General features: G+C 44.6%; 1 protein-coding gene across 2 annotated transcripts in view; it reads left to right on the plus strand.

Moving 5' to 3' along the window:
• LOC133554025 (integumentary mucin A.1-like) overlaps positions 1-27,941 on the plus strand; it is a 76,013-nt gene that overhangs the window by 22,146 nt on the left and 25,926 nt on the right. For both annotated transcript variants that reach the window (XM_061902355.1, XM_061902354.1), the window contains one exon: positions 19,809-20,413. In XM_061902355.1, coding sequence (XP_061758339.1) covers positions 19,809-20,413 — 605 coding nt within the window. The remainder of the gene's footprint in view (positions 1-19,808; positions 20,414-27,941) is intronic.

Consider the following 27,941-nt stretch of genomic DNA (forward strand, 5'->3'; position numbering starts at 1 on the left):
GTTTGTTTTGTGTTCTTCCCCGGATGAAAGAGGTCACGGGGTCACATGATCTATTTTGGTAAGTTTGTTTTGTGTTGTTCCTCGGATGAAAGAGGTCACGGGGTCACATGATCTATTTTGGTAAGTTTGTTTTGTGTTCTTCCCCGGATGAAAGAGGTCACGGGGTCACATGATCTATTTTGGTAAGTTTGTTTTGTGTTGTTCCTCGGATGAAAGAGGTCACGGGGTCACATGATCTATTTTGGTAAGTTTGTTTTGTGTTCTTCCCCGGATGAAAGAGGTCACGGGGTCACATGATCTATTTTGGTAAGTTTGCTTTGTGTTGTTCCCCGGATGAAAGAGGTCACGGGGTCACATGATCTATTTTGGTAAGTTTGCTTTGTGTTGTTCCCCGGATGAAAGAGGTCACGGGGTCACGTGATCTATTTTGGTAAGTTTGTTTTGTGTTGTTCCCCGGATGAAAGAGGTCACGGGGTCACGTGATCTATTTTGGTAAGTTTGTTTTGTGTTGTTCCCCGGATGAAAGAGGTCACGGGGTCACGTGATCTATTTTGGTAAGTTTGTTTTGTGTTGTTCCTCGGATGAAAGAGGTCACGGGGTCACATGATCTATTTTGGTAAGTTTGTTTTGTGTTCTTCCCCGGATGAAAGAGGTCACGGGGTCACATGATCTATTTTGGTAAGTTTGCTTTGTGTTGTTCCCCGGATGAAAGAGGTCACGGGGTCACATGATCTATTTTGGTAAGTTTGCTTTGTGTTGTTCCCCGGATGAAAGAGGTCACGGGGTCACGTGATCTATTTTGGTAAGTTTGTTTTGTGTTGTTCCCCGGATGAAAGAGGTCACGGGGTCACGTGATCTATTTTGGTAAGTTTGTTTTGTGTTGTTCCCCGGATGAAAGAGGTCACGGGGTCACGTGATCTATTTTGGTAAGTTTGTTTTGTGTTGTTCCCCGGATGAAAGAGGTCACGGGGTCACGTGATCTATTTTGGTAAGTTTGTTTTGTGTTGTTCCCCGGATGAAAGAGGTCACGGGGTCACATGATCTATTTTGGTAAGTTTGTTTTGTGTTGTTCCCCGGATGAAAGAGGTCACGGGGTCACGTGATCTATTTTGGTAAGTTAGTTTTGTGTTGTTCCTCGGATGAAAGAGGTCACGGGGTCACATGATCTATTTTGGTAAGTTTGTTTTGTGTTGTTCCCCGGATGAAAGAGGTCACGGGGTCACGTGATCTATTTTGGTAAGTTAGTTTTGTGTTGTTCCTCGGATGAAAGAGGTCACGGGGTCACATGATCTATTTTGGTAAGTTTGTTTTGTGTTGTTCCCCGGATGAAAGAGGTCACGGGGTCACGTGATCTATTTTGGTAAGTTAGTTTTGTGTTGTTCCTCGGATGAAAGAGGTCACGGGGTCACATGATCTATTTTGGTAAGTTTGTTTTGTGTTGTTCCCCGGATGAAAGAGGTCACGGGGTCACGTGATCTATTTTGGTAAGTTAGTTTTGTGTTGTTCCTCGGATGAAAGAGGTCACGGGGTCACATGATCTATTTTGGTAAGTTTGTTTTGTGTTGTTCCCCGGATGAAAGAGGTCACGGGGTCACATGATCTATTTTGGTAAGTTTGTTTTGTGTTGTTCCCCGGATGAAAGAGGTCACGGGGTCACATGATCTATTTTGGTAAGTTTGTTTTGTGTTGTTCCCCGGATGAAAGAGGTCACGGGGTCACGTGATCTATTTTGGTAAGTTTGTTTTGTGTTGTTCCTCGGATGAAAGAGGTCACGGGGTCACGTGATCTATTTTGGTAAGTTTGTTTTGTGTTGTTCCCCGGATGAAAGAGGTCACGGGGTCACATGATCTATTTTGGTAAGTTTGTTTTGTGTTCTTCCCCGGATGAAAGAGGTCACGGGGTCACATGATCTATTTTGGTAAGTTTGTTTTGTGTTGTTCCCCGGATGAAAGAGGTCACGGGGTCACATGATCTATTTTGGTAAGTTTGTTTTGTGTTGTTCCTCGGATGAAAGAGGTCACGGGGTCACGTGATGCTCCATCAGTCGCGTGCATGAGACGCCAACATGGCCACTCGGGTAACATTTGGAAACAAAACAAGCATTTTAAGAAATCAGAATATCATTTTACAGTAGCTGTTGGTTGGATATGACATCATTATCATTGTTTTGGTAAATATGATAGTGCTGCCAAATATCAGCAATGTGCAATCCAAACATCCCAATCTGTCCTGGTACTGATAAACATGTCATTCCTTCAATCTTCATATTTTAGCAAGTTGGATCAAAAACACATTTACTGCATCGTACTTTTATTTGGGTGTTTGCCTGAGAGCTTTGATGTCATAACTGAACTTTGACATCTTTGATGTCATAACTGAACTTTGATGTCATAACTGAACTTTGATGTCATAACTGAACTTTGACGTCATAACTGAACTTTGATGTCAGAACTGAACTTTGACGTCAGAACTGAACTTTGACGTCATAACTGAACTTTGATGTCATAACTGAACTTTGATGTCATAACTGAACTTTGACGTCTTTGATGTCATAACTGAACTTTGACGTCAGAACTGAACTTTGACGTCATAACTGAACTTTGACGTCAGAACTGAACTTTGACGTCAGAACTGAACTTTGACGTCAGAACTGAACTTTGACGTCAGAACTGAACTTTGACGTCAGAACTGAACTTTGACGTCATAACTGAACTTTGACGTCATAACTGAACTTTGACGTCAGAACTGAACTTTGACGTCAGAACTGAACTTTGACGTCAGAACTGAGCTTTGACGTCATAACTGAACTTTGACGTCAGAACTGAACTTTGACGTCAGAACTGAACTTTGACGTCAGAACTGAACTTTGACGTCATAACTGAACTTTGACGTCAGAACTGAACTTTGATGTCAGAACTGAACTTTGACGTCAGAACTGAACTTTAACATCATAACTGAACTTTGACGTCATAACTGAACTTTGATGTCATAACTGAACTTTGATGTCATAACTGAACTTTGACGTCTTTGATGTCATAACTGAACTTTGACGTCAGAACTGAACTTTGACGTCAGAACTGAACTTTGACGTCAGAACTGAACTTTGACGTCATAACTGAACTTTGACGTCAGAACTGAACTTTGATTTCATAACTGAACTTTGACGTCATAACTGAACTTTGACGTCAGAACTGAACTTTGACGTCATAACTGAACTTTGACGTCAGAACTGAACTTTGACGTCATAACTGAACTTTGACGTCAGAACTGAACTTTGACGTCAGAACTGAACTTTGACGTCAGAACTGAACTTTGATGTCATAACTGAACTTTGACGTCAGAACTGAACTTTGACGTCAGAACTGAACTTTGACGTCATAACTGAACTTTGACGTCAGAACTGAACTTTGACGTCAGAACTGAACTTTGACGTCATAACTGAACTTTGACGTCAGAACTGAACTTTGATGTCATAACTGAACTTTGATGTCATAACTGAACTTTGATGTCAGAACTGATCTTTGATGTCATAACTGAACTTTGACGTCAGAACTGAAGTTTGATTTCATAACTGAACTTTGATGTCATAACTGATCTTTAACATCATAACTGAACTTTGATGTAATAACTGAACTTTGATGTCATAACTGAACTTTGACGTCATAACTGAACTTTGACGTCAGAACTGAACTTTGACGTCAGAACTGAACTTTGACGTCAGAACTGAACTTTGACGTCAGAACTGAACTTTGACGTCATAACTGAACTTTGACGTCAGAACTGAACTTTGACGTCATAACTGAACTTTGACGTCATAACTGAACTTTGACGTCATAACTGAACTTTGACGTCATAACTGAACTTTGACGTCATAACTGAGGTGCTCCAAGCTGATGCCCTCATCCATATATGAGACGGGCCAATACCGGTCAAATGTATCACACTACTGCCCCACTCTAAGCCGATTGCAGTCTCTCTAAACTCTGCAGCCATGTCTCTTCATCCACATCTCCTCCGGTCATTCCAAACTCTGCAATCCTTTCTCTCCATCCACATCTCCTCCAGTCTCTCCAAACTCTGCAGCCATGTCTCTTCTTCCACATCTCCTCCAGTCTCTCTGAACTCTGCAGTCCTGTCTCTTCATCCACATCTCCTCCAATCTCTCTAAACTCTGCTGCCCTGTCTCTTCATCCACATCTCCTCCAGTCTCTCCAAACTCTTCTGCCCTGTCTCTTCATCCACATCTCCTCCGGTCTCTCAAAACTCCCCAGTCCTGTCTCTTCATCCACATCTCCTCCAGTCTCTCCAAACTCTGCTGACCTGTCTCTTCATCCACATCTCCTCCGGTCTCTCCAAACTCCCCAGTCCTGTCTCTTCATCCACATCTCTTCCAGTCTCTCTGAATTCTGCAGCCATGTCTCCTCATCCACATCTCCTCCAGTCTCTCTAAACTCTGCAGTCCTGTCTCTTCATCCAAATCTCCTCCAGTCCCTCCAAACTCTGCGGTCCTTTCTCTTCATCCACATCTCCTCCAGTCTCTCTAAACTCTGCAGTCCTGTCTCTTCATCCAAATCTCCTCCAGTCCCTCCAAACTCTGCGGTCCTGTCTCTTCATCCACATCTCCTCCAGTCTCTCTAAACTCTGCAGTCCTGTGTCTTCATCCACATCTCTTCCAGTCTCTCTGAATTCTGCAGCCATGTCTCCTCATCCACATCTCCTCCGGTCTCTCCAAACTCCGCAGCCCTGTCTCTTCATCCACATCTCTTCCAGTCTCTCTGAATTCTGCAGCCATGTCTCTTCATCCAAATCTCCTCCAGTCTCTCCAAACTCCGCAGCCCTGTCTCTTCATCCATATCTCTTCCAGTCTCTCTGAATTCTGCAGCGATGTCTCCTCATCCACATCTCCTCCGGTCTCTCCAAACTCCGCAGTCCTCTCTCTTCATCCACATCTCCTCCGGTCTCTCCAAACTCCCCAGTCCTGTCTCTTCATCCACATCTCCTCCGGTCTCTCCAAACTCCGCAGTCCTCTCTCTTCATCCACATCTCCTCCGGTCTCTCCAAACTCCGCAGTCCTCTCTCTTCATCCACATCTCCTCCGGTCTCTCCAAACTCCCCTGTCCTGTCTCTTCATCCACATCTCCTCCGGTCTCTCCAAACTCCCCAGTCCTGTCTCTTCATCCACATCTCCTCCGGTCTCTCCAAACTCCGCAGTCCTCTCTCTTCATCCACATCTCCTCCGGTCCCTCCAAACTCCCCAGTCCTGTCTCTTCATCCACATCTCCTCCGGTCTCTCCTAACTCCGCAGTCCTGTCTCTTCATCCACATCTCCTCCGGTCTCTCCAAACTCCCCAGTCCTCTCTCTTCATCCACATCTCCTCCGGTCTCTCCAAACTCCGCAGTCCTGTCTCTTCATCCACATCTCCTCCGGTCTCTCCAAACTCCCCAGTCCTGTCTCTTCATCCACATCTCCTCCGGTCTCTCCAAATCTCCGCAGTCCTCTCTCTTCATCCACATCTCCTCCGGTCTCTCCAAACTCTGCAGTCCTGTCTCTTCATCCACATCTCCTCCAGTCCCTCCAAACTCCGCAGTCCTCTCTCTTCATCCACATCTCCTCCGGTCTCTCCAAACTCCCCAGTCCTGTCTCTTCATCCACATCTCCTCCGGTCTCTCCAAACTCCCCAGTCCTCTCTCTTCATCCACATCTCCTCCGGTCTCTCCAAACTCCGCAGTCCTCTCTCTTCATCCACATCTCCTCCGGTCTCTCCAAACTCCCCAGTCCTGTCTCTTCATCCACATCTCCTCCGGTCTCTCCAAACTCCCCAGTCCTGTCTCTTCATCCACATCTCCTCCGGTCTCTCCAAACTCCGCAGTCCTGTCTCTTCATCCACATCTCCTCCGGTCTCTCCAAACTCCCCAGTCCTGTCTCTTCATCCACATCTCCTCCGGTCTCTCCAAACTCCCCAGTCCTCTCTCTTCATCCACATCTCCTCCGGTCTCTCCAAACTCCGCAGTCCTGTCTCTTCATCCACATCTCCTCCGGTCTCTCCAAACTCCCCAGTCCTGTCTCTTCATCCACATCTCCTCCGGTCTCTCCAAACTCCGCAGTCCTGTCTCTTCATCCACATCTCCTCCGGTCTCTCCAAACTCCCCAGTCCTGTCTCTTCATCCACATCTCCTCCGGTCTCTCCAAACTCCGCAGTCCTCTCTCTTCATCCACATCTCCTCCGGTCTCTCCAAACTCCGCAGTCCTGTCTCTTCATCCACATCTCCTCCGGTCTCTCCAAACTCCGCAGTCCTGTCTCTTCATCCACATCTCCTCCGGTCTCTCCAAACTCCCCAGTCCTCTCTCTTCATCCACATCTCCTCCGGTCTCTCCAAACTCCGCAGTCCTGTCTCTTCATCCACATCTCCTCCGGTCTCTCCAAACTCCCCAGTCCTGTCTCTTCATCCACATCTCCTCCGGTCTCTCCAAACTCCGCAGTCCTCTCTCTTCATCCACATCTCCTCCGGTCTCTCCAAACTCCCCAGTCCTGTCTCTTCATCCACATCTCCTCCGGTCTCTCCAAACTCCGCAGTCCTGTCTCTTCATCCACATCTCCTCCAGTCTCTCCAAACTCCGCAGCCCTGTCTCTTCATCCACATCTCCTCCGGTCTCTCCAAACTCCGCAGTCCTGTCTCTTCATCCACATCTCCTCCAGTCTCTCCAAACTCCGCAGCCCTGTCCCTTCATCCACATCTCCTCCAGTCTCTCCAAACTCCCCAGTCCTGTCTCTTCATCCACATCTCCTCCGGTCTCTCCAAACTCCGCAGCCCTGTCCCTTCATCCACATCTCCTCCGGTCTCCGGTGTGGCAGAGACCCAGCAGCTGGTTTCCATGGCCAAAAGGTTCCCGGGAGGCAGATCCAGAAGTTGAGAGAGAAGCACGGCAGAAGTCAGGAAAGTGTCACACAGCCCCAAAAGGGTCCCCAACCAAAAGGCATAAAAAGCCAAGGACATGAAGACAAGAGTGAAACCTCTGGAACAGGAAAGGATGACAGAAGAGCACAGAGCTCCTGCCACCAGCAGCCACTACAGTGGCATCTTGGAAAAATAAAATAAAAATAAAAAATCATGCAATTTATTTTGACTCCACGTGCTCCTTTACTGGGGTCGGCGTGGCGCAGTGGGAGAGTGGCCGTACACAACCCGGGGGTCCCTGGTTCAATCCCCACCTAGCATCCTGAGCAAGACACTTCACCCTTGCTCCTGATGGGTGCTGGTTAGCACCTTGCATGGCAGCTCCCTCCATCAGTGTGTGAATGTGGAAGTAGTGTCAAAGCGCTTTGAGTACCTTGAAAGTAGAAAAGCGCTATACAAGTACAACCCATTTATCATTTACTGTTGTTATACAATCAGTGATCAGCTCAATATATGAATAAAAAATGATAAAAATAAATACATATGTAAATAGATCAAGTCAAATAAATTAGAATATAATATTGAAATGAAAATCTAATAATAAAATATAACTTATAGATTAAAATCAAGTTTAATGCATACTTGAGTGCAGTGATTCTGGATATAAATATTTGTAGTTGTTATTTCATGTGTGAAAGGTTCTGACAATAAACATCAAAAGTATTTAGAGAGTCGTTAAACAAGGTTTATTATGCCCCAGCTATCAAAATATTGGATGTTCACAGAAATGAATTTACGGCGGTCAGGCCTGGAACCAATTAATTGTGATAAGTGAGGGATTACTGTACCTGTCAATGTTTGAATGTATTGTTATTGACAGTACAACTCAGTTCCTTGTTCTCCTTTATTACTTGCAATTGTTTGATCAGAAGAAAGTCAATAACTCAACCAAAGCAAAGGTTAGCATCCACTCTGCTTTTCAATTTGTGCTGACTGAGGACTTGTTTTTCAATCAGATGACTTCCACTTTTGAGTGATGACTTGCAAGCTTGAAGTGAGAAGAGAGAAATATTTGGACAACAATGCAGTGTTCTTGTCAGACTGGGTTGGGAGTTATGAGTAAATCCTGTGCTGGAATGCACATGATGTATTTGATGAAATTGTTGAATGGAAAGTCAGCATTTTATTGTTTGCTTGGGGAGCGGAAGTCCTGATCACTGACTGGCACCGCACTTTATGTCCCTGACTGATGACGTGCAGGTGTTTTGTTTAGCAGATCAGCATTTAGTGTGATGAAGTCCTGATCACTGACTGGCACCGCACTTTATGTCCCTGACTGATGACGTGCAGGTGTTTTGTTTAGCAGATCAGCATTTAGTGTGATGAAGTCCTGATCACTGACTGGCACCGCACTTTATGTCCCTGACTGATGACGTGCAGGTGTTTTGTTTAGCAGATCAGCATTTAGTGTGATGAAGTCCTGATCACTGACTGGCACCGCACTTTATGTCCCTGACTGATGACGTGCAGGTGTTTTGTTTAGCAGATCAGCATTTAGTGTGATGAAGTCCTGATCACTGACTGGCACCGCACTTTATGTCCCTGACTGATGACGTGCAGGTGTTTTGTTTAGCAGATCAGCATTTAGTGTGATGAAGTCCTGATCACTGACTGGCACCGCACTTTATGTCCCTGACTGATGACGTGCAGGTGTTTTGTTTAGCAGATCAGCATTTAGTGTGATGAAGTCCTGATCACTGACTGGCACCGCACTTTATGTCCCTGACTGATGACGTGCAGGTGTTTTGTTTAGCAGATCAGCATTTAGTGTGATGAAGTCCTGATCACTGACTGGCACCGCACTTTATGTCCCTGACTGATGACGTGCAGGTGTTTTGTTTAGCAGATCAGCATTTAGTGTGATGAAGTCCTGATCACTGACTGGCACCGCACTTTATGTCCCTGACTGATGACGTGCAGGTGTTTTGTTTAGCAGATCAGCATTTAGTGTGATGAAGTCCTGATCACTGACTGGCACCGCACTTTATGTCCCTGACTGATGACGTGCAGGTGTTTTGTTTAGCAGATCAGCATTTAGTGTGATGAAGTCCTGATCACTGACTGGCACCGCACTTTATGTCCCTGACTGATGACGTGCAGGTGTTTTGTTTAGCAGATCAGCATTTAGTGTGATGAAGTCCTGATCACTTACTGGCACCGCACTTTATGTCCCTGACTGATGACGTGCAGGTGTTTTGTTTAGCGGATCAGCATTTAGTGTGATGAAGTCCTGATCACTGACTGGCACCGCACTTTATGTCCCTGACTGATGACGTGCAGGTGTTTTGTTTAGCAGATCAGCATTTAGTGTGATGAAGTCCTGATCACTGACTGGCACCGCACTTTATGTCCCTGACTGATGACGTGCAGGTGTTTTGTTTAGCAGATCAGGATGATGAACTCGCGGCTTGGGCAATATGGCTGAAAACTGTATCACGATATCAGTGATCATTGGAGCAGAAAAGGAAAAATGGATTTGACTTGAAGCGTAACTTGACTTAGTGATCGATTGCTTCCCGTGTTTATCGTCCACGAAGCAGAAGCCCTTTCACCCCGTTACCTTTCTCCCGTTCCCACCAAGGCCGCACTCGCCGCCTGGTATCAAAGCGGTGCTGATCCGTCCACAAGAACACATTGTGCGATAGCGACACTTGCTCTCCTATCGGAATGTTTTCATGCAAAGGTAGCAGAGAAGAACAGCAAGCATGGGAACAGAACACACCTGGACTTCAATCACCTGACAGCTGGACCTGCTCAAGGCTCACAGCAAACATCACACTTCCCTGCAACTAAGGAGCTTGGAACAAACAAAAAAGGGATCTGGAGTTACTCTGGAGCTGAGATGTCAAACTGCTTTTCATTGAGGGCCACAATGATGCTGGTCCTGGGGGGGCCACACCTAACCCTGGGGAGGGCCACGCCTAGCCCTGGGGGGGGCCACACCTAACCCTGGGGGGGGCCACACCTAACCCTGGGGAGGGCCACGCCTAGCCCTGGGGGGGGCCACGCCTAGCCCTGGGGGGGGGGCCACACCTAACCCTGGGGGGCCACACCTAACCCTGGGGGGGCCACACCTAACCCTGGGGGGTCCACGCCTAGCCCTGGGGGGCCACACCTAACCCTGGGGGGGGCCACACCTAACCCTGGGGGGGGGCCACGCCTAGCCCTGGGGGGCCACACCTAACCCTGGGGGGGGCCACACCTAACCCTGGGGGGGGGCCACGCCTAGCAGTCAATATCAAGCAACGTCTTGCTGCATGATCAGATGATGTTCAACGTCTGCCGTAGGTCAAGATTCAGAGAACAAATACAAAGTGCTTGAATATGTCCCGCTTTACTTAGGCCACATTAAATCAAACCATGATGTGTCGGCCCACATTAAGAGACATGGAGGACCGCATTAAATGACATTATGGGCCACGTAAAATGATGTGGCGGACCACCTTCAATGATGTGTTGGAGTACATTAAATGATGAGGCGGAAAACATAAAATGATGAGTCAGGCCACTTAAATGATGAGTCAGGCCACATAAATGATGTAGTGTACCACATAAAATGATGAGTCAGGCCACATAAATGATGTAGTGTACCACATAAAATGATGAGTCAGGCCACATAAAATGATGAGTCAGGCCACATAAATGATGTAGTGTACCACATAAAATGATGAGTCAGGCCACATAAATGAAGTGGTGTACCACATAATATGATTAGTCAGGCCACATAAAATGAAGTGGTGTACCACATAAAATGATGAGTCAGGCCACATCAAATGATGTGTCGGCCGTACCACATAAAATAATGTGGGGAAGCACATTAAACAGTGGGGAAGCACATTAAACAATGTGGCAGACCACATAAAATAATGTGGTGTACCACTTAAACTGATGTGTTGGGCCACATAAAATGATGTGGTGTACCATTTAAACTGATGTGGTACAACACATCAATGTGGTGTACCACATAAAATGACGTGGAGTATCACATAAGGTTCACATAAGGTTATGTGTCGGGCCACATTAAATGATGTGGTGTACCACATTAAATGACATTGTGTACCACATAAATCGATGTGGTGTGCCATAGTTAAATGATGTGGTTTACCACTTAAAATGATGTGTTGGGCCACATTAAATGATGTGGTGTACCACATAAAATGATGTGCCGCATCACATAAGGTTATGTGTCGGGCCACATTAATGATGCAGTGTACCACGTTAAATGACGTAGTGTACCACTTAAAAGAATGTGGCATACCACTTAAACTGATGTGTTGGGCCACTTTAAATGACGTGGTGTACCATTTAAACTGATGTGGTACACCACATCAATGTGGTGTACCACATAAAATGACGTGGAGTATCACATAAGGTTCACATAAGGTTATGTGTCGGGCCACTTTAAATGATGTGTACCACGTTAAATGACATTGTGTACCACATAAAATGATGTGGTGTGCCATAGTTAAATTATGTGGTTTACCACTTAAAATGATGTGTTGGGCCACATAAAATGATGTGGTGTACCATTTAAACTGATGTGATACACCACCACATCAATGTGGTGTACCACATAAAATGACGTGGAGCATCACATAAGGTTCACATAAGGTTATGTGTCGGGCCACGTTAATTGATGTGGTGTACCACATTAAATGACATTGTGTACCACATAAATCGATGTGGTGTGCCATAGTTAAATGATGTGGTTTACCACTTAAAATGATGTGTTGGGCCACTTAAATGATGTGGTGTACCACATTAAATGATGTGCCGCATCACATAAGGTTATGTGTCGGGCCACATTAATGATGCAGTGTACCACGTTAAATGACGTAGTGTACCACTTAAAAGAATGTGGCATACCACTCAAACTGATGTGTTGGGCCACTTTAAATGACGGGGTGTACCACATAAATGATGTGGCGTATCACATAACGTTATATGTCGGGCCACATTAATGATGTAGTGTACCACTTAAAATAATGTGGCGTACCACTTAAACTGATGTGTTGGGCCACATAAAATGATGTGGTGTACCACATAAATGATGTGGCGTATCACATATGGTCATGTGTCAGGCCACTTTTAAATGAAGTGGTGTACCACATTAAATGATGTAGTGTACCACTTAAAATGACCTGGTGTGCCATATTAAATGATGTGGTGTACCACATTAAATGATGTAGTGTACCACTTAAAATGACCTGGTGTGCCATGTTAAATGATGTGGTGTACCACATTAAATGATGTAGTGTACCACTTAAAATGACCTGGTGTGCCATATTAAATGATGTGGTGTACCACATTAAATGATGTAGTGTACCACTTAAAATGACCTGGTGTGCCATGTTAAATGATGTGGTGTACCAGATTAAATGGTGTAGTGTACCACTTAAAATGACCTGGTGTGCCATGTTAAATGATGTGGTGTACCACAATAAATGATGTAGTGTACCACTTAAAATGACCTGGTGTGCCATGTTAAATGATGTGGTGTACCACATTAAATGATGTGGCGTATCACATAACGTTATTTGTCGGGCCACATTAATGATGTAGTGTACCACGTTAAATGACGTAGTGTACCACTTAAAATAATGTGGCGTACCACTTAAACTGATGTGTTGGGCCAATTTAAATGATGTGGTGTACCACATAAATGATGTGGCGTATCACATAAGGTCATGTGTCAGGCCACATTTAAATGAAGTGGTGTACCACATTAAATGATGTAGTGTACCACTTAAAATGACCTGGTGTGCCATATTAAATGATGTGGTGTACCACAATAAATGATGTAGTGTACCACTTAAAATGACCTAGTGTGCCATGTTAAATGATGTGGCGTACCACATAAATGATGTGGCGTATCACATAACGTTATTTGTCGGGCCACATTAATGATGTAGTGTACCACATTAAATGATGTAGTGTACCACTTAAAATGACCTGGTGTGCCATATTAAATGATGTGGTGTACCACAATAAATGATGTAGTGTACCACTTAAAATGACCTGGTGTGCCATGTTAAATGATGTGGCATACCACATAAATGATGTGGCGTATCACATAACGTTATTTGTCGGGCCACATTAATGATGTAGTGTACCACGTTAAATGACGTAGTGTACCACTTAAAATAATGTGGCGTACCACTTAAACTGATGTGTTGGGCCAATTTAAATGACGTGGTGTACCACATAAATGATGTGGCGTATCACATAAGGTCATGTGTCAGGCCACGTTTAAATGAAGTGGTGTACCACATTAAATGATGTAGTGTACCACTTAAAATGACCTGGTGTGCCATGTTAAATGATGTGGTGTACCACATTAAATGATGTAGTGTACCACTTAAAATGACCTGGTGTGCCATGTTAAATGATGTGGTGTACCACATTAAATGATGTAGTGTACCACTTAAAATGACCTGGTGTGCCACGTTAAATGATGTGTCTGGCCTTTTTAAATGACGTGTACCACGTAAAATGATGTGGCGTACCACATAAATGGTGTGTCGGGCCAATTTAATGATATAGCAGGCCACCTTAAATAATTGAGCGGAACTCATAAAATGATATGGTAGGCCACTTTAAATGATGTGGTGGACTACATAGAATTGATGTGGCGGGTCACATTAAATTATGTTGCGGGCCACAATGAATGATTTGGGCTTGGGTTAGACAGCTGTCATGACTCAAAATCAATCAATCAATCAATCAATGTTTGTTTATATAGCCCTGAATCACAAGTGTCTCAAAGGGCTGCACAAGCCACAATGACCCCCCCACCCCCATTTTGGGGAGAGAAAAAAAGAATAGTGAATTCAAATCAATGTTAGAATAATTAATAACAACAATAATAACGCCTCCCAAGTTCACATACATGGAGAAAGCTAGCTCTGAGGAGGAGTTGCTACAGTTTATAGAAGGACATTAAAACAACCTCCAGCTCCATTCCTGACGTTCCCTCATTTGAACACAATGCCTTCAAACTCTCTGCTCCGACTCCTCCAGTCTTCAAACTCTCTGCTCCCTCTCCTCCAGTCTTCAAACTCTCTGCTCCCTCTCCTCCAGTCTTCAAACTCTCTGCTCCCTCTCCTCCAGTCTTCAAACTCTCTGCTCCCACTCCTCCAGTCTTCAAGCTCTCTGTTCCCACTCCTCCAGTCTTCAAACTCTCTGCTCCCTCTCCTCCAGTCTTCAAACTCTCTGCTCCCACTCCTCCAGTCTTCAAACTCTCTGCTCCCTCTCCTCCAGTCTTCAAACTCTCTGCTCCCTCTCCTCCAGTCTTCAAACTCTCTGCTCCCTCTCCTCCAGTCTTCAAGCTCTCTGTTCCCAGTCCTCCAGTCTTCAAACTCTCTGCTCCCTCTCCTCCAGTCTTCAAGCTCTCTGCTCCCTCTCCTCCAGTCTTCAAACTCTCTGCTCCCTCTCCTCCAGTCTTCAAACTCTCTGCTCCCTCTCCTCCAGTCTTCAAACTCTCTGCTCCCTCTCTTCCAGTCTTCAAACTCTCTGCTCCCTCTCCTCCAGTCTTCAAACTCTCTGCTCCCTCTCCTCCAGTCTTCAAACTCTCTGCTCCCTCTCTTCCAGTCTTCAAGCTCTCTGCTCCCTCTCCTCCAGTCTTCAAACTCCCTGCTCCCACTCCTCCAGTCTTCAAGCTCTCTGTTCCCACTCCTCCAGTCTTCAAACTCTCTGCTCCCTCTCCTCCAGTCTTCAAACTCTCTGCTCCCTCTCTTCCAGTCTTCAAACTCTCTGCTCCCACTCCTCCAGTCTTCAAGCTCTCTGTTCCCAGTCCTCCAGTCTTCAAACTCTCTGCTCCCTCTCCTCCAGTCTTCAAACTCTCTGCTCCCTCTCCTCCAGTCTTCAAACTCTCTGCTCCCTCTCCTCCAGTCTTCAAACTCTCTGCTCCCTCTCCTCCAGTCTTCAAACTCTCTGTTCCCTCTCCTCCAGTCTTCAAACTCTCTGCTCCCTCTCCTCCAGTCTTCAAACTCTCTGCTCCCTCTCCTCCAGTCTTCAAACTCTCTGCTCCCTCTCCTCCAGTCTTCAAACTCTCTGCTCCCTCTCTTCCAGTCTTCAAGCTCTCTGCTCCCTCTCCTCCAGTCTTCAAACTCTCTGCTCCCTCTCCTCCAGTCTTCAAACTCTCTGCTCCCTCTCCTCCAGTCTTCAAACTCTCTGCTCCCTCTCCTCCAGTCTTCAAACTCTCTGCTCCCTCTCCTCCAGTCTTCAAGCTCTCTGCTCCCACTCCTCCAGTCTTCAAACTCTCTGCTCCCTCTCCTCCAGTCTTCAAACTCTCTGCTCCCACTCCTCCAGTCTTCAAACTCTCTGCTCCCACTCCTCCAGTCTTCAAACTCTCTGCTCCCTCTCCTCCAGTCTTCAAACTCTCTGCTCCCTCTCCTCCAGTCTTCAAACTCTCTGCTCCCACTCCTCCAGTCTTCAAACTCTCTGCTCCCACTCCTCCAGTCTTCAAACTCTCTGCTCCCACTCCTCCAGTCTTCAAACTCTCTGCTCCCACTCCTCCAGTCTTCAAACTCTCTGCTCCCACTCCTCCAGTCTTCAAACTCTCTGCTCCCTCTCCTCCAGTCTTCAAACTCTCTGCTCCCTCTCCTCCAGTCTTCAAACTCTCTGCTCCCACTCCTCCAGTCTTCAAACTCTCTGCTCCCACTCCTCCAGTCTTCAAACTCTCTGCTCCCTCTCCTCCAGTCTTCAAACTCTCTGCTCCCTCTCCTCCAGTCTTCAAACTCTCTGCTCCCACTCCTCCAGTCTTCAAACTCTCTGCTCCCACTCCTCCAGTCTTCAAACTCTCTGCTCCCTCTCCTCCAGTCTTCAAACTCTCTGCTCCCACTCCTCCAGTCTTCAAACTCTCTGCTCCCTCTCCTCCAGTCTTCAAACTCTCTGCTCCCTCTCCTCCAGTCTTCAAACTCTCTGCTCCCACTCCTCCAGTCTTCAAACTCTCTGCTCCCTCTCCTCCAGTCTTCAAACTCTCTGCTCCCTCTCCTCCAGTCTTCAAACTCTCTGCTCCCTCTCCTCCAGTCTTCAAACTCTCTGCTCCCTCTCCTCCAGTCTTCAAACTCTCTGCTCCCTCTCCTCCAGTCTTCAAACTCTCTGCTCCCACTCCTCCAGTCTTCAAACTCTCTGCTCCCTCTCCTCCAGTCTTCAAGCTCTCTGCTCCCACTCCTCCAGTCTTCAAACTCTCTGCTCCCTCTCCTCCAGTCTTCAAACTCTCTGCTCCCTCTCCTCCAGTCTTCAAACTCTCTGCTCCCACTCCTCCAGTCTTCAAACTCTCTGCTCCCACTCCTCCAGTCTTCAAACTCTCTGCTCCCTCTCCTCCAGTCTTCAAACTCTCTGCTCCCTCTCCTCCAGTCTTCAAACTCTCTGCTCCCACTCCTCCAGTCTTCAAACTCTCTGCTCCCACTCCTCCAGTCTTCAAACTCTCTGCTCCCACTCCTCCAGTCTTCAAACTCTCTGCTCCCACTCCTCCAGTCTTCAAACTCTCTGCTCCCACTCCTCCAGTCTTCAAACTCTCTGCTCCCTCTCCTCCAGTCTTCAAACTCTCTGCTCCCACTCCTCCAGTCTTCAAACTCTCTGCTCCCACTCCTCCAGTCTTCAAACTCTCTGCTCCCTCTCCTCCAGTCTTCAAACTCTCTGCTCCCTCTCCTCCAGTCTTCAAACTCTCTGCTCCCACTCCTCCAGTCTTCAAACTCTCTGCTCCCACTCCTCCAGTCTTCAAACTCTCTGCTCCCTCTCCTCCAGTCTTCAAACTCTCTGCTCCCTCTCCTCCAGTCTTCAAACTCTCTGCTCCCACTCCTCCAGTCTTCAAACTCTCTGCTCCCACTCCTCCAGTCTTCAAACTCTCTGCTCCCACTCCTCCAGTCTTCAAACTCTCTGCTCCCACTCCTCCAGTCTTCAAACTCTCTGCTCCCACTCCTCCAGTCTTCAAACTCTCTGCTCCCTCTCCTCCAGTCTTCAAACTCTCTGCTCCCTCTCCTCCAGTCTTCAAACTCTCTGCTCCCACTCCTCCAGTCTTCAAACTCTCTGCTCCCACTCCTCCAGTCTTCAAACTCTCTGCTCCCTCTCCTCCAGTCTTCAAACTCTCTGCTCCCTCTCCTCCAGTCTTCAAACTCTCTGCTCCCACTCCTCCAGTCTTCAAACTCTCTGCTCCCACTCCTCCAGTCTTCAAACTCTCTGCTCCCTCTCCTCCAGTCTTCAAACTCTCTGCTCCCACTCCTCCAGTCTTCAAACTCTCTGCTCCCTCTCCTCCAGTCTTCAAACTCTCTGCTCCCTCTCCTCCAGTCTTCAAACTCTCTGCTCCCACTCCTCCAGTCTTCAAACTCTCTGCTCCCTCTCCTCCAGTCTTCAAACTCTCTGCTCCCTCTCCTCCAGTCTTCAAACTCTCTGCTCCCTCTCCTCCAGTCTTCAAACTCTCTGCTCCCTCTCCTCCAGTCTTCAAACTCTCTGCTCCCTCTCCTCCAGTCTTCAAACTCTCTGCTCCCACTCCTCCAGTCTTCAAACTCTCTGCTCCCTCTCCTCCAGTCTTCAAACTCTCTGCTCCCTCTCCTCTAGTCTTCAAACTCTCTGCTCCCTCTCCTCCAGTCTTCAAACTCTCTGCTCCCTCTCCTCCAGTCTTCAAACTCTCTGCTCCCACTCCTCTAGTCTTCAAACTCTCTGTTCCCACTCCTCCAGTCTTCAAACTCTCTGCTCCCTCTCCTCCAGTCTTCAAACTCTCTGCTCCCTCTCCTCCAGTCTTCAAACTCTCTGCTCCCTCTCCTCCAGTCTTCAAACTCTCTGCTCCCTCTCCTCCAGTCTTCAAACTCTCTGCTCCCTCTCCTCCAGTCTTCAAACTCTCTGCTCCCACTCCTCCTCAATGAACTCTAATACATTTAAAACTCTGCCTCTCGCCTACTCACCCACATCCGCTCCCGTGAGCACATCACCCCAGTCCTTCAGAAACTCCACTGGCTGCCCGTTCCTCACCAGATCCACATTGAAATCCTCTTCCTCACCCACAAAGTCCTCCACAAGCAGGCCCCCTGCTACCTCACCAACATGCTTCACCGCCATACCTCTTCACCCAGCCAAACTCCTCTCCCCACCACTCAGAACCAAGCTCCGGACCTGGGGTGATAGAGCCTTCTCCTTTGCTGCTCCCACCCTCTGGAACTCTCTCCCCAAACCCATCTGTGACTGCTCAGACTTTCCTACCTTCAAAAGCCTCCTCAAAACACACCTCTTCACATCTGCTTTTAACCTGTGATTAGTGTTCTGTGTCCTGTAATGTCCAGGCTTGTTATGTATTATTACTATGTACTGATTTTATATTTCCAGTATTATGTATTACCTTTTATTACTTTAAACTGTTTATATTTTGATTTTCATCCTGTAAAGCGTCTTTGAGTATCCTGAGAAGCGCTATACCAAATAAAATGTATTATTATTATTCTAATTGATCTATTTAAAGCTCCATGAATGTCACACCAAATATTCCAGCAAATATTAAAGCAAGGTTGTGACAAAAAAGGCATAAAACCAAATCTCTAGGTAGTCAAGCGCCATTTTCTCAAACACATTATAAACATCAAGTCAAATCAGCTGTTATTTTCTGTTTTTTTTTGACTGTTTTTTGGAACCTTGGAGACATCATGCCTCGTGGGTGTGTTGTCGGAGGTGTAACTACACCATCAGGGACAGATTCAAGTTGATTTACGTAGAATGTGCATCGATTAGCACGTCATGCTAATCGATGCTAACATGCTATTTAAGCTAGCTGTATCTACATTCGTAGCTATATTTGCATCCAGCCTTTCTCTCCACCCACATTTAACACCAAACAAACACTTACCAATCAACAGATTTAAGTTGCTCCAGTGTCACAAGATGCGAAAGTCCCGATCGTTTGGTCTGCACATTTTACCGGCGATGCTAAGACAGACATGGCACAGAGATGTATGGATAACCTGCAGGTGCATTTGCAACCATTAAGTCAACGAAATCACAAAGGTGAGTTTTGTTGATGTTGTTGACTTATGTGCTAATCAGACATATTTTGTTGCGGCATGACTGCCAGCTAATCGATGCTAACATGCTATTTAGGCTAGCTGTATGTACATTTGTAGCTATATTTGCATCCAGCGTTTCATTCCACCCGCATTTAATGCCAAACAAACACTTACCAATCGATGGATTTAAGTTGCTCCAGTGTCACAAGATGCGAAAGTCCTGATTGTTTGGTCCGCACATTTTACTGGCGATGCTAAGGCAGACATGGCCGAATAGCGTCAATAGCTATTCGCTCAATAGCTCCAGATTCTTCTTCAATTTCGTTTTCGCTATCTGCCTCCATACTCCAACCATCCGTTTCAATGCATGCGTAATCTGTTGAATCGCTTAAGCCGCTGAAATCCGAGTCTGAATCCGAGCTAATGTCGCTATATCTTGCTGTGGTATCCGCCTGGATAGCATGTATATCACTGGATGACGTCACAGAAAAATGGACGGTGGCTTCACAGATAGCGAAAATCAGGCACTTTAAAGCCTTTTTTCGGGATAGTCCACAATTGGTAAAATTTTGAAAAAAAAATTTGAAAAATAAAATTAGCCGCTGGGAACTGATTTTTATTGGTTTTCACCCTTCTGAAATTGTGATAATGTTCCCCTTTAAGACTTAAGAATCCCTTGCAGGTCCAAACTGCCCGGGGACCCCCGGAGGTAAAAAAAGAAAAATAGGTATACTGCTTTTGATCATGAAAAATAGCAAAATGCTTTCATTTTATAGTGTAGGGCCCTCCGTGGAAAAAGGTGAGCTGGATTTCAGGAAGTGGCGTCCTAACGGTCTCTGTGTGTGTGTCTGGCGGCAGGTAAGGGAGCGTGGTCCGGCTACGGATCCCGGCCCAGGGGCAAGGGCATCGTGGACAAGTGTTGCCGGTCCAACGGCTGCGATCTGCATCATCTGGAGGTCTACTGCGCCAAGCCCAAGACGCCACAGCAGACCACGGCGAGGACGGGCAGCAGCACGCCACAGCAGACCACGGCGAGGACGGGCAGCAGCACGCCACAACAGACCACGGCGAGGACGGGCAGCAGCACGCCACAACAGACCACGGCGAGGACGGGCAGCAGCACGCCACAGCAGACCACGGCGAGGACGGGCAGCAACACGCCACAGCAGACCACGGCGAGGACGGGCAGCAGCACGCCACAGCAGACCACGGCGAGGACGGGCAGCAGCACGCCACAGCAGACCACGGCGAGGACGGGCAGCAGCACGCCACAGCAGACCACGGCGAGGACGGGCAGCAACACGCCACAGCAGACCACGGCGAGGACGGGCAGCAGCACGCCACAGCAGACCACGGCGAGGACGGGCAGCAGCACGCCACAGCAGACCACGGCGAGGACGGGCAGCAGCACGCCACAGCAGACCACGGCGAGGACGGGCAGCAACACGCCACAAATGGACGCGGTGAGATGCTCGCTCAAACATGCTGAAATGTTGTATCCGCCCCACAGGTTGGATTTATCAGTCAAATTACTTGGAACATGACACATGCCAACTGTTAGCATGCTAAAGTTAGCATGCTAACATGACTTTAACATGCTCAATTTTTTGGGCTAATTTTGCGAGCGTTGACCTCAGAGTCTGAAGATTTAATACACGACACATGCCAACATAATAACTTTAACATGCTCACTTTTATGTGCTCATTTTGAAACCGTTTACCCCACAGATGTATGATTTGGTACACGACACATGCTAACTGTTGGCATGCTAACATTGGTATTTTAATATTTTTTCTATTTTCACATGCGTACATTTAACTTTGGTGCATGATGCATGTTAACTGGAGGCATTCTAACGTTAGCATGCTAGCTTTTTGAGCTCATTTTGTATGCTTATGCCACACAGCCATAAAAAGTATCAATGATTATCGATATCAGCCAAAATAAAACGCTTACATTGTGATACAGTTGTCAGCTGTATCGCCCAGCCCGACTTAAAGCACTAATGGTAATACGAGTATTTGCAGTTCCAGTAAGAATTGTGTGTCAATGCAAGCTGCTGAACCAAGAATTGATTAACATGGACCCCGACTTTAAGGCCTACTGAAAGTCACTACTAGCCACCACGCAGTCTGATAGTTTATATATCAATGATGAAATATATATATATATATATATATATATATATATATATATATGTGTGTGTATATATATATGTGTATATATATATACAGTATATATATATAAATGTATATATATATATATATATATATGAAGAGTTCATATGCAAAAGCAGATGAATCCATTTTGACCGATTCTGTATATTAACGATTTTCTGCCTGCTGGTGTTGTCGGTACATATACAAGCGTGCAATGGTTTATTTAATATCAACATAAGCAAGTCATGAAAGCCTAAACTTTTAAGAAATGCTGATGTAATGAATGGCTTTCAAGTAAGAGTGTTTGATGTGGTTTTACGTCAAAAGCAGATATATCCAAATTTTGATATGTCGCAAAAACAGATATCTCCGAAATCTGTTTGCGGTCGTTATTTCGCATAATATTCAAGATAAAGATAGAGAGGAAAAACAGAACATGAAATTTATCGAAAGCCACATTTCAAGGTAACAACTGTTCACATTTCTTTACTTCATTATTTAACAGTTTGGATCCCTTGGTACGTAGAAATCTAGCTGTCCCTGCGAACATTGTTTTTTCGTACTTGCTAACCGGACATGCTCTTTTGGAACTGTGACCTCACATATTTACCTCGTGCTTTTCAGCAAAAACAAAAAAAACAGTGTTGCAATGAAGACAATGTTTGATTAATAAAAACAAGCACAAATGCTCAACCTGGTTTGCCTCTGAAAAACACTCCTGTGCAGACAACAGCTCACTCATCATCGCTATCGACATTAGCTCCATGCTCGACAACATCGTTTAACGCAGCGGTGTAAAACTCACGGGACACGCGTGCTAGCGCCAACATCAAATAATAACTTCAACACGTCAGTGTTTTTCGCTGGCTTAACAGTTTTGTTCACAGGAGAAGCTTCCAAATGATTCATGCGTGGATAACAACACTGAGTGAGTCCGTGCGCGCCGCCATTTTGTTTGTCACGTGATCCCGTACTGCAGCGCTGGTTGGGCAAACGGATATATCGGCTTTTGTGGTAGATGATCCATGGCGCTTATCGGCCGTTGCAATAAATCGCTGAACTAAGTGACGTTAAAAGCAACATTTGTCCGCATTTGCAAACAAATTGATTTTGGTATACCACAATAGAAGTGGTGGACTATATATATATATTACTTATATATATATTACTATATATATATATTACTATATATATATATTACTATATATATATATTACTATATATATATATTACCCAGGCTGGGCTAAACTGGATCAAAATGGCGTTTATATATATATATCTGTTGGAGCCACTCTCCCAGGTTGGGGGTTACTGCCCCAAGTGCCCCCACTACTACAGGGACTACACTAGGGTTAGGGTTTCTACATTTTCTGAGAGAACTTATGGCGTCACATTAGTGCCAAAAATCCAAGCGCATAAAAACTGTCATCGCGCGCTGACTCTCCACTTCGTGCGCACGCGAGTCACCCTTTTGCGTGCGCACGGTGTCTTTGTGCGCGCGCCATCTTTGTTTTGTCACTTTGTGGGCGGTTATTCTTACACGGCCCCTCCTTTCTGATTGGTCAGGTGAAAATAGCTGAGGGCCAATCAGAAGTCTAGCAGGGTGGGTCATGGTCAATATGTATCAAGATGATACAGCTCTTGTCGACAATATGTATCAAGATGATACAGCTCTTGTCGACAATATGTATCAAGATGATACAGCTCCTGTCGACAATATGTATCAAGATGATACAGCTCCTGTCGACAATATGTATCAAGATGATACAGCTCTTGTCGACAATATGTATCAAGATGATACAGCTCCTGTCGACAATATGTATCAAGATGATACAGCTCCTGTCGACAATATGTATCAAGATGATACAGCTCCTGTCGACAATATGTATCAAGATGATACAGCTCTTGTCGACAATATGTATCAAGATGATACAGCTCTTGTCGACAATATGTATCAAGATGATACAGCTCCTGTCGACAATATGTATCAAGATGATACAGCTTTTGTCGACAATATGTATCAAGATGATACAGCTCTTGTCGACAATATGTATCAAGATGATACAGCTCTTGTCGACAATATGTATCAAGATGATACAGCTCCTGTCGACAATATGTATCAAGATGATACAGCTTTTGTCGACAATATGTATCAAGATGATACAGCTCTTGTCGACAATATGTATCAAGATGATACAGCTCTTGTCGACAATATGTATCAAGATGATACAGCTCCTGTCGACAATATGTATCAAGATGATACAGCTCCTGTGACAATATGTATCAAGATGATACAGCTCTTGTCGACAATATGTATCAAGATGATACAGCTCCTGTCGACAATATGTATCAAGATGATACAGCTCCTGTGACAATATGTATCAAGATGATACAGCTCCTGTCGACAATATGTATCAAGATGATACAGCTCCTGTCGACAATATGTATCAAGATGATACAGCTCCTGTGACAATATGTATCAAGATGATACAGCTCCTGTCGACAATATGTATCAAGATGATACAGCTCTTGTCGACAATATGTATCAAGATGATACAGCTCCTGTCGACAATATGTATCAAGATGATACAGCTCTTGTCGACAATATGTATCAAGATGATACAGCTCTTGTCGACAATATGTATCAAGATGATACAGCTCCTGTCAACAATATGTATCAAGATGATACAGCTCCTGTCGACAATATGTATCAAGATGATACAGCTCCTGTCGACAATATGTATCAAGATGATACAGCTCCTGTCGACAATATGTATCAAGATGATACAGCTCTTGTCGACAATATGTATCAAGATGATACAGCTCCTGTCGACAATATGTATCAAGATGATACAGCTCTTGTCGACAATATGTATCAAGATGATACAGCTCCTGTCGACAATATGTATCAAGATGATACAGCTCTTGTCGACAATATGTATCATGATGATACAGCTCTTGTCGACAATATGTATCAAGATGATACAGCTCCTGTCGACAATATGTATCAAGATGATACAGCTCCTGTGACAATATGTATCAAGATGATACAGCTCCTGTCGACAATATGTATCAAGATGATACAGCTCTTGTCGACAATATGTATCAAGATGATACAGCTCCTGTCGACAATATGTATCAAGATGATACAGCTCCTGTCGACAATATGTATCAAGATGATACAGCTTTTGTCGACAATATGTATCATGATGATACAGCTCTTGTCGACAATATGTATCAAGATGATACAGCTCCTGTCGACAATATGTATCAAGATGATACAGCTCCTGTCGACAATATGTATCAAGATGATACAGCTCCTGTCGACAATATGTATCAAGATGATACAGCTCTTGTCGACAATATGTATCAAGATGATACAGCTCCTGTCGACAATATGTATCAAGATGATACAGCTCCTGTCGACAATATGTATCAAGATGATACAGCTCTTGTCGACAATATGTATCAAGATGATACAGCTCCTGTCGACAATATGTATCAAGATGATACAGCTCCTGTCGACAATATGTATCAAGATGATACAGCTCCTGTCGACAATATGTATCAAGATGATACAGCTCCTGTCGACAATATGTATCAAGATGATACAGCTCCTGTCGACAATATGTATCAAGAGGATACAGCTCCTGTCGACAATATGTATCAAGAGGATACAGCTCCTGTCGACAATATGTATCAAGATGATACAGCTCCTGTCGACAATATGTATCAAGATGATACAGCTCCTGTCGACAATATGTATCAAGATGATACAGCTCCTGTCGACAATATGTATCAAGATGATACAGCTCCTGTCGACAATATGTATCAAGATGATACAGCTCCTGTCGACAATATGTATCAAGATGATACAGCTCCTGTCGACAATATGTATCAAGATGATACAGCTCTTGTCGACAATATGTATCAAGATGATACAGCTCCTGTCGACAATATGTATCAAGATGATACAGCTCCTGTCGACAATATGTATCAAGATGATACAGCTCCTGTCGACAATATGTATCAAGATGATACAGCTCTTGTCGACAATATGTATCAAGATGATACAGCTCTTGTCGACAATATGTATCAAGATGATACAGCTCCTGTCGACAATATGTATCAAGATGATACAGCTTTTGTCGACAATATGTATCAAGATGATACAGCTCTTGTCGACAATATGTATCAAGATGATACAGCTCTTGTCGACAATATGTATCAAGATGATACAGCTCCTGTCGACAATATGTATCAAGATGATACAGCTTTTGTCGACAATATGTATCAAGATGATACAGCTCTTGTCGACAATATGTATCAAGATGATACAGCTCTTGTCGACAATATGTATCAAGATGATACAGCTCCTGTCGACAATATGTATCAAGATGATACAGCTCCTGTGACAATATGTATCAAGATGATACAGCTCTTGTCGACAATATGTATCAAGATGATACAGCTCCTGTCGACAATATGTATCAAGATGATACAGCTCCTGTGACAATATGTATCAAGATGATACAGCTCCTGTCGACAATATGTATCAAGATGATACAGCTCCTGTCGACAATATGTATCAAGATGATACAGCTCCTGTCGACAATATGTATCAAGATGATACAGCTCCTGTCGACAATATGTATCAAGATGATACAGCTCTTGTCGACAATATGTATCAAGATGATACAGCTCCTGTCGACAATATGTATCAAGATGATACAGCTCTGTCGACAATATGTATCAAGATGATACAGCTCTGTCGACAATATGTATCAAGATGATACAGCTCTTGTCGACAATATGTATCAAGATGATACAGCTCCTGTCGACAATATGTATCAAGATGATACAGCTCCTGTCGACAATATGTATCAAGATGATACAGCTCCTGTCGACAATATGTATCAAGATGATACAGCTCTTGTCGACAATATGTATCAAGATGATACAGCTCCTGTCGACAATATGTATCAAGATGATACAGCTCCTGTCGACAATATGTATCAAGATGATACAGCTCCTGTCGACAATATGTATCAAGATGATACAGCTCTTGTCGACAATATGTATCATGATGATACAGCTCCTTGTCGACAATATGTATCAAGATGATACAGCTCCTGTCGACAATATGTATCAAGATGATACAGCTCCTGTCGACAATATGTATCAAGATGATACAGCTCCTGTCGACAATATGTATCAAGATGATACAGCTCCTTGTCGACAATATGTATCAAGATGATACAGCTCCTGTCGACAATATGTATCAAGATGATACAGCTCCTGTCGACAATATGTATCAAGATGATACAGCTCCTGTCGACAATATGTATCAAGATGATACAGCTCCTGTCGACAATATGTATCAAGATGATACAGCTCCTGTCGACAATATGTATCAAGATGATACAGCTCCTGTCGACAATATGTATCAAGATGATACAGCTCCTGTCGACAATATGTATCAAGATGATACAGCTCCTTGTCGACAATATGTATCAAGATGATACAGCTCCTGTCGACAATATGTATCAAGATGATACAGCTCCTGTCGACAATATGTATCAAGATGATACAGCTCCTGTCGACAATATGTATCAAGATGATACAGCTCTGTCGACAATATGTATCAAGATGATACAGCTCCTGTCGACAATATGTATCAAGATGATACAGCTCCTGTCGACAATATGTATCAAGATGATACAGCTCTGTCGACAATATGTATCAAGATGATACAGCTCCTGTCGACAATATGTATCAAGATGATACAGCTCCTGTCGACAATATGTATCAAGATGATACAGCTCCTGTCGACAATATGTATCAAGATGATACAGCTCCTGTCGACAATATGTATCAAGATGATACAGCTCCTGTCGACAATATGTATCAAGATGATACAGCTCCTGTCGACAATATGTATCAAGATGATACAGCTCCTGTCGACAATATGTATCAAGATGATACAGCTCCTGTCGACAATATGTATCAAGATGATACAGCTCCTTGTCGACAATATGTATCAAGATGATACAGCTCTTGTCGACAATATGTATCAAGATGATACAGCTCTGTCGACAATATGTATCAAGATGATACAGCTCCTGTCGACAATATGTATCAAGATGATACAGCTCCTGTCGACAATATGTATCAAGATGATACAGCTCTTGTCGACAATATGTATCAAGATGATACAGCTCCTGTCGACAATATGTATCAAGATGATACAGCTCCTGTCGACAATATGTATCAAGATGATACAGCTCCTGTCGACAATATGTATCAAGATGATACAGCTCTTGTCGACAATATGTATCAAGATGATACAGCTCCTGTCGACAATATGTATCAAGATGATACAGCTCCTGTCGACAATATGTATCAAGATGATACAGCTCCTTGTCGACAATATGTATCAAGATGATACAGCTCTTGTCGACAATATGTATCAAGATGATACAGCTCCTGTCGACAATATGTATCAAGATGATACAGCTCTTGTCGACAATATGTATCAAAGATGATACAGCTCCTGTCGACAATATTTATCAAGATGATACAGCTCTTGTCGACAATATGTATCAAGATGATACAGCTCCTGTCGACAATATGTATCAAGATGATACCAGCTCCTGTGACAATATGTATCAAGATGATACAGCTCCTGTCGACAATATGTATCAAGATGATACAGCTCCTGTCGACATATGTATCAAGATGATACAGCTCCTGTGACAATATGTATCAAGATGATACAGCTCCTGTCGACAATATGTATCAAGATGATACAGCTCTTGTCGACAATATGTA

Source organism: Nerophis ophidion, linkage group LG06 (assembly GCF_033978795.1).
Source record: "Nerophis ophidion isolate RoL-2023_Sa linkage group LG06, RoL_Noph_v1.0, whole genome shotgun sequence".
NCBI classification, from domain to species: domain Eukaryota; kingdom Metazoa; phylum Chordata; class Actinopteri; order Syngnathiformes; family Syngnathidae; genus Nerophis; species Nerophis ophidion.